This window comes from Silurus meridionalis, chromosome 16 (assembly GCF_014805685.1).
Source record: "Silurus meridionalis isolate SWU-2019-XX chromosome 16, ASM1480568v1, whole genome shotgun sequence".
NCBI lineage: Eukaryota > Metazoa > Chordata > Actinopteri > Siluriformes > Siluridae > Silurus > Silurus meridionalis.
The window spans coordinates 4,299,229-4,307,312 of NC_060899.1; the positions used below are offsets into that span (position 1 = coordinate 4,299,229).

Genomic DNA, 8,084 nt, shown 5'->3' on the forward strand with positions numbered 1-8,084 from the left:
GATGAACAGGATTAGAAAATAGTTTATTAGAGGGACAGCGCATGTAGGACGTTTTGGAGACAAGGTGAGGAAGGCGAGATTGAGATGGTTTGGACATGTGCAGAGGAGGGACATGGGGTATATCAGTAGGAGAATGCTGAGGATGGAGCCACCAGGAAGGAGGAAAAGAGGAAGACCAAGGAGGAGGTTTATGGATGTGGTGAGGGAAGACATGCAGGTAGTTGGTGTAAAAGAGGGAGCTGTAGAGGACAGGGTGGTATGGAGACGAATAAGCCACTGTGGCGCCCTCTAATGGGAGCAGCCGAAAGGAGAAGAATGGTTTCCCTTCAACCGCTTCATTTCATTATTTAATTTCATTTTTAAACAAACTGTGCAAAAATCTGTACAAACGTATATTTGTCTCCTTATTCATTTATATTCTTGCTGAAAGTAAAAACATCCATCAAATTGATTGTTCATATTTGTTTAATGTATAGTGCTGAACAACAGTGGTAATGAAAGATAGCAAACATCTAAGAATATCAAAAATATTATATATAAAAAAAACACCATAATGCCCAGACATTTTCACTATGCCAGTATAAAGACAAAATATATAGCATAATATCGAGCCATCTCTTTACATACAGTACATCCAAATATGTATAAGTCTGGCTGGCACACTAAACAAATTCTTCAGTCCGTGATAATACTCAGAATAAAATGGCTTGCAAAAAAAAAACAAAAAAACATGGACATCTTTAGAAATGTTGGGATGGAAATTGATTATTATCGCTGCTTAGTGATGTGAATATGTATGGCAAAAAAAAACTCCCCAAACAGGATTTGAATGATGTGTAAACTTTTGTTGTCTGGTGAAGAAAAGTCTAGACGGCATAAACATCTTGTGTTTTCTGCACAGCAAGTGATTGTTTCCCCCCATTTTCTCTTTCTTTCTATTGCATTCACATTCATTTTGTACTCCTAAGTCTTGTGGAGATATATGGCTTTATTTAGTCATTTTGTGCAACCAAGTAAACAATATCAGTTTTGGTCCATGGCCTTTTTATTTTCAAATAAACCACAGGTGTGTTATTAAAGCACCATCGATGTTGTCTGGATGTTGATGACATCGGTATTGTCAAGTTATAAGTTATAAAGCTCTAATACTGTTTAAGTGATAGGTTGTGATTCCTCTCAAACACACACATACAAACACACCACGTATCATTGATCGTGTATCAATCGATAAGCTGCACAAAATTACAGATTTTTGTTGTTTAAGTTCCGAAAAACAAAAAAAAGCCACGATTCCGGAGTAGGAAAACTGAATTAGGGGAACATGAGGCAAGTTTTTTTCCCAGAATGATAATTTTTCTCCTTTTGATAAGATTGTATTTTTAAAAAAATTATAAAAATAGGAAATAAAATAAACAGCTGCCAGGCTTTGACAAGTGCTTCCAAATATCTTCTCTGCCACGTTCACGTTTGTTCATGTCATCACAATCTTGTGTTGAAAACCGTGTCTCAAAATAGCATTACAGTCAGATTTAAAAAGGCATCGTTTCCATGAAGATCTTCTCCAAGATCGGAGGAGGTGGGACAAGGTCTTCTAGTTTAAGGTAAAGGATGCGGTGAAAGCCTTGAGTACCAAGGGTCCTGAGCTCAGGCAGTTTCCCCAGCAGCCGGGACAGGTAGTTGGGACGTGCCAATTCGGAGACACTCGTGGTGACGTGGTCTTTGAGGCACGTTATAAGATGATTTTGTAAATCTTCCACCCGTTTGAGCCCCTTCAAGCCGTGGCGATCTGTGATGAAGAGAGAAGAATGTAAGGGTAGGAGGTTCTATGCTGCTTCTATAATCTATAGGCTCTAATAATTGATAGTAATGAATAAATAATTACAGCTTCTCAAATCTATTATTTTTGCCTAACAATATATTGTCGGTAAATCAAATCTTTGACTCTTTTTTTTAATGAAATTTATTGTCCAAAGGTTTGCGCAGAAAGCTCAAACATTCCAAGAGCCATCCCATAATAATTGACTTCTACATTCGGCTTCATTCTTGATCATTTCCTGCACAATGATTTGATGAATGAAAAGCTCAAGACTACATAATTTTGCCAATTATTTTAATATTATCATTAACAATATAAACAATAAAAATAGAAATAAGTGACGAAGGCGCTTCCAGAGAAGCAGGATGTTTCGCATAAAAGTCCTTCATCAGCTTTTTAAAAAAGGACGCTTTCATCTGATGAAGAACTTTTGTCAGAGACGCCCTGTTTCATGGAAATTTTCTTCATTGTACCACACTTTAATTTCACTTCCTCCAATAAATATCTGTCCTGCAGTCACTTAAACGGAGAATACGTTAATATAGTGCACAAACGCTCCACAGAAACGGTTGGTTTTAGCATTCTCGGTATGCTGAGGGTTGCTTTCCATAACAGTGTCTTTGTAGAACAATGTAACAAAAAGGCACAAAGATCAGTGTAGAACTCACCTGTTATAATGACTAGTGTGGCGAGACAGCAGAACGACGCCACGTCCAAGTTTAGACGATGCAAACTCTGTGAGAACTTCATAATGGAGTCGATCCACTCGCCGAATCCACGCACACACTGCGTGCGGTGAAGGACCACCCCGTTGCAGAAGATCAGTTTGTCCGTATCGGGCTGCAATCTAAAATGGAAAAAACGCAACTTTTTAATGAATAAAAAACACGTAATTTTTCTTTTCTTTTTGTGGTTTCAATGAATGTCATGAAACATCCACAAAACAAATGACTTCCTGTTCCCAATGACAGCAGCCATAAACAACATCCTCCCACAAATGTGTCTGTTTATTTTCTGTCTTGAAGGTAAATAGATTTAAAGAAGCACAGTTTGACTTGTTGCTAATAAATCACAAAGTGCAAAGACACTAATAAGCACTAATACATAAACATTGTCCATAAATATGAACTCATCAGAACCCTTCACCATATTAACAGTTATATTGTTTTCATTGTTAAAATACTTTTCGGTTTGTTTATTATTGTCCTTAGATCACGTAAAAAAATCTCCTCTTTAAAATTCATCAACGATTTCTGACCAGTTCCTGATTTGAGTATTCAGTTACATTACGATCATTATCGTAGTGAGATACCTGTAAGCCAGTCGTAATATGAAGAGCTCGACAAAGGCTGATTCGAAAAGCAAGTCCTGATCCTCCTTTGAGAACGTGGTGAATCCTGGGATGCTTTCGGCCCACTTCCTGATCACGCTCATGGAGCCGGTCAGCAGGTCGTAAAACTGCTGGATGTCATGGGCGTCCTCTTTTTCAGACATGCTAACCATGGTCTGCTGATACTGAGAAGAAACCAGGAACAGGTATCATCAGCAACTGGACTTTCTTACTTCATGAGTATATAAGTGTACAAGCATAAAGATCATAAATGCAATGTAGGGAAAAAAAAAGGAAAAACCCACAAAAGAATGACTTGATTATTAGCATGTGGTCTTGATTTTGTTGAGGTTTTTTTTCTTTCCTTTTACTTTGATTATAGTTTTTGTTACATTACACACAATGCCAATTAATTACCTACTAATAGCGGTAGGGTAAGATTTAGACCCCAACTCCAAACAAATTAGCTTCCTAAGCTTCAACATTCATGCTAATTCCTTATAGCTTACTAATAACTTGCTCTTAGTTTCTGTTTTCTAGAACTTTCAGTCCAAAGTCGGCAACTTCTACATGGGGTTTCTCATTCAAATGACAGGGAAAATAGTGAGTGAGAAATTGATCTCCCCTATATTTAAGAAGCTAACAGCATGACCATTATCACTTAAGTTTGAGATTGTTCTCTTAATAAATGCTCACCCTTGTGTAGTCCAGTTTTGTTGCGTCTGGGTTGAATTCCATGTGAGCATTCACAAGGGAGGTGATGATGTTCCCAGGGAACACTGATTCTGTGACTGGTTTGGGTTTAGAAGGCAACCGACCCCTTCTGCCCTTTAGGCTGTCTGTCCTTACGACTGAACAGGAAGTAGAAAATCACAAGCATTACAACAAATATAAAAGAATTACCATAAAAAACTAAAAAGAATAATTGAATTCATTCATCTGTTGTGCGTAGGAGGTGACACTTGCTAAGGCTTTTCTCACCTTCTTTCACCATTCCCACTGCCAGGCACTTCTGAAAGCGACAGAACTGGCACCTGTTCCGTCGTCGCTTGTCCACTGGGCATTGTTTATTAGCTAGGCATACATACTTGGAATTTTTCTGTACTGTACGCTACAAAAGAAATGAAAGCAACAAACATATGTTCAATTTGCTTGGTCAAAGCGGTCAAAGGTGCAATAAGGGTCAAAAAATCTTGAAGGTGACACATAGTTCTACTTTATATTATACTATATGTATAGCATATCATAGTCTTCTTGTTTTTGGGGTTCTGTTTCAAGTTTTCTGGCCCGTAAATAATCTCTGCCCCAAAATAGGCCTACTAAGGTATGAGAGATTGGCCTTAAAATAACCTACAAGGCATACAGAGTTTCAAGTTAGAAGGTGGGGTCAGTTTGAAGAGAAGGCAGGCACTCTAAAAATGGTCTCTAAAAAAATCACAGACTGCCCCTTTAAAATTGAGCTTGATATTCACCTTAAAGAAGCCCTTGCAGCCCTCGCAGGTGCGCACTCCATAGTGCTGGCAGGAGGCGTTGTCCCCACACACCGCACAACACCCTTCGTTTCCCGTTGGACTCTTGAGTTTGGGGGACAGCTGATTGTCCACCAAAACCGAACTGTCCCTGCTGCTGGGATCCAACCTGAGTGGACTGAAGCTGTTCTGATGGCTTTGGGAAAATGGATCTTGATCAGGAAGCTGATGTTGCTGCATCTGCCCCAGAGGAGACATGTCCTCTCCTGAGAAAGGTCCGAAAGTAAAAAAGGAAGAGGCCTGAGGAAGAGGAGTCTTCTCTGAACCCCAGCAGCTTGCATCAGGAGAGCAGGACCCATACGCTCCATCCCAGGAAGGCACTGACTGGAAACCTGGGGTCGAGGGTGAAGGAGCCGAGACGGGGCTGCCGAAACAGTTCGAGCCACCTGATGTAGACAGCGCATCATCCATGTAGCTCAAGGTAAACATGCCGGGATAGCAGCCGTGAACCTGTAGGTCGTCCAGCTTGAAGAAGTCCTGTCCTGACGTGGCGCCGATGCAGGTTGAAGCAGTTGCAGAAGCACTAGAAAGCTGACAGGAGTAGGCATCGAATTCTCCCCCGTAGCCTCCCACCAGAGATGTGATGCTTGGCAGAGAGGAGGTGGAGAGCTGCTCGCGCTGTTCGCTCACGTCCATGGCCAACCTGGAGGTGAAGTCAGGGTTCATAAGCTCTGAGCTGAAGAGAATGCTCTCATAAGGCTGGATTCCATGTTGGCTTTGAACACAAGTCATGTCTGTAGAGCAGAACCACAAGAGCTACTTTTCAGTATCGCAAAATGCTTTCTTGTTTTTTTTGTCCTGCTCATTTTTAATGATACTCGTGTTAAAAAATAAATGAAATCCCTTTCCAGACTGCAGCATGCATATGATCTCAGAGTAAACAGAGCAAGAACTTGATGAGTAATGTAATCACCACTACATGAACTGACTTCGAGTAGACGTTTCTGAGAAAGCCTGGAAAGCAGCGTAAGGGCTATTTATATATCACCCATACGAATATATATTATATATAAATAACTGTAGAAACTCTAGAACTGGCTTTCACATGTGCACCAGGGCTGAAGAAGACATTAAAGAGACAACAACAATAAAATCTCCTGAATGCAAAACACAAAGTCTCAGGTTTAAATGAAATTCTGTGGAATTGTCATTGGGAATAAGAAGGGAATTGTCAATGGGAAAACGCCTACAATCTCAGTTTTGGAACCTATACACATAGAAGCTCTACGATGATCAAAACCACAAACACAATACAGTCTTTGAGGTGCAACTTGACAGTCTGGAATGTAACGAGAAGCAAAAATGGATGCACGAGCATGTCAGATAGGACTATTTAAAGCCCAGGAAGGCCTTGTCCCTGACAGATTATCGCCTAGCCTCGTCTAACACACTGACCTTAAGATGATCTACGAGCCGAATCAGATCAGGTGCCTGAGATGCATCTAACCTCCTGTTTGAAATGTTTATAGCTCATCAGCATGACCATAATATAAAAACTTCTGGCTATAATTCCATTCAAATCGATTTTATCAATTAGTCTTTTAACATCTCAGAAGATACTGATGACAACCTGGTAAACAAATGCAGCTCTTTTGTCTTGCAAAGAAATCTTATTTTTCGTTGTTTGCATGTTGTTGAGATTTAAAAGCCAAATCCGAGCTTTGCATGAAGATCTGTCTGGTACAGTCTGAAGAGATTTTAGATACTCTGAGAGGTGAGGTTGAATTTGCGTTCTTCTGGTCTTAGGTATCTAATCTTTCAGTAATGAGAAACAGCTGAAAGAGAATTCTATGCCATAACGAACAAGCTTTAAAACTTTTTAGGGGGTGTTTCAGATTTTTTTTTTTTCAGACTGTTGTTATATTCTGTTACAAAGCCATGTGGAGCAGCTTTTGGAGTTTCATCACTGTTTCTGATCATCAGATAAACTATAATAAGCCGAACATTTACTCAGACTGTAGAATGTGGTTATTACATAACATCGTTGCTTACAAGTTGATTAAAGAAATCAACAGAAGTCAAATGAATCGATTCATGAAATCAGTTGATTAGTTTATGAACAGCATTGGAAGTCAAATAAATCGACTGATGAAATTTAATGCATCGGTTTATAGACAACAATATTATAAAAGTGCATTAAACATTGCCCATGTTTACAAATCTTTTTTAGATTATACAGTGTCTTTAAACTGAAGACAGGTGCCACATCCAAACGCAAAACTGCAATCCCTATCCCTAACCCAATCCGGACCGGAAATCAATCTTCCTAAATGGTTCTCTCAGTCACTTAACAAAACAATTTTATGAAGTATATATATATATATATATATATATATATATATATATATATATATATATATATATATATAGTTCTGTTTAAAGATGTTCTGTATCTATTAATTAAGGAATAAAGAACGCCGCGTACCTGCTTCTTCTTGCGACTCAGTGTAAATGTCCGTAGTGCGAACGAAGCTCGCGCATCACCACCACCGCCGCTGCTCTGCGCGCGCTCTGCCCGGCTCTGAGACGGACGCGTCGGGCCGCCCGGGTCCGCTCGGGATATTTATCCGGGGGACCACCGCGGCTCGCCGTGACGTCGCAGGTTCCACTCGCCAATACGCGCGCGCAAGGGGGGCGGAGGAGAAAATCTTTCCGGCCGTCGGGCCAATCAGCGCGCGCGAGCTCCGTTGGCGTGACGCACGCTCGGGATTCCATTGACGCAAAACGAGCCGGGAGCGTCTGCAGAGCTAAATATAGTGGCGCGCTCGGAGGGGGGCAAGTGAGCGGCGACAAAACTCGCAGAAATCGGTTAAAAATAGAGATATAGAGAATAGAGAGAGAGAGAGAGAGAGAGAGAGATAGAGACAATCGAGAACGACGAGCGGAGATCAGACAGAGTGGCGTAAAATCCCCTCTGTTCGCCGTTTGAAAAAAATAATACAAAAAATAAAAAAAGAAACTGCAGCGCGCGCTGGCGGGTGTTTACACGTGAACAAAAGAGACAAAAACGACACAAACGTGTTTAAAGAAGAACCTACACAATCTACCGTCCTCATTTTAATATCTATCTATCTATCTATCTATCTATCTATCTATCTATCTATCTATCTATCTATCTATCTATCTATCTGTCTGTCTGTCTGTCTGTCTGTCTGTCTGTCTGTCTGTCTGTCTATAATTTTTTATGCAGATGGTGTGATTGCTAAATAAACATTAAACTTTATTTATTTTTCATTTGGATTATTTCATGTTAATGGAAGGGCCTTTTTCTCTTCATACTTTATTATAGATAGATAGATAGATAGATAGATAGATAGATAGATAGATAGATAGATAGATAGATAGATAGATAGATAGATAGATAGATTGATAAATAGAGAGAGAGCGAGAGAGAGAGAGAGAAAGAGCA

At 40.0% G+C, this 8,084-nt stretch overlaps 1 protein-coding gene across 2 annotated transcripts; it reads right to left on the reverse strand.

Moving 5' to 3' along the window:
- Nucleotides 1–447: 447 nt before the first annotated feature.
- On the reverse strand, nt 448–7,252 carry nr4a1 (nuclear receptor subfamily 4, group A, member 1). Of its 2 annotated transcripts, none has more exons than XM_046870064.1 (7): nt 7,101–7,252; nt 4,619–5,409; nt 4,128–4,257; nt 3,843–3,997; nt 3,129–3,331; nt 2,485–2,663; nt 448–1,786 (listed from the first exon to the last, which is right to left on the reverse strand). In XM_046870064.1, exons 2-7 carry the CDS (start codon nt 5,405–5,407, stop codon nt 1,530–1,532), a joined length of 1,713 nt encoding a protein of 570 aa, XP_046726020.1. In that variant the 5' UTR covers nt 5,408–5,409; nt 7,101–7,252; the 3' UTR covers nt 448–1,529. The 2 variants fall into 2 exon arrangements, with proteins under 2 accessions (XP_046726020.1, XP_046726022.1); XM_046870066.1 differs by having other exon boundaries at nt 4,619–5,318; nt 7,101–7,227.
- Between the last annotated feature and the right edge of the window lie 832 nt (nt 7,253–8,084).

Excerpts from the sequence above, each read along its gene's own strand:
- nr4a1 (XM_046870064.1), bottom strand. The coding sequence starts at position 5,407 with ATGACTTGTGTTCAAAGCCAACATGGAATCCAGCCTTATGAGAGCATT. Across the intron at positions 3,998-4,127 it reads AGTGGGAATGGTGAAAGAAG|TCGTAAGGACAGACAGCCTA; the intron begins GTGAGAAAAGCC and ends CTTCCTGTTCAG. Across the intron at positions 3,332-3,842 it reads CAAAACTGGACTACACAAGG|TATCAGCAGACCATGGTTAG; the intron begins GTGAGCATTTAT and ends GTTTCTTCTCAG.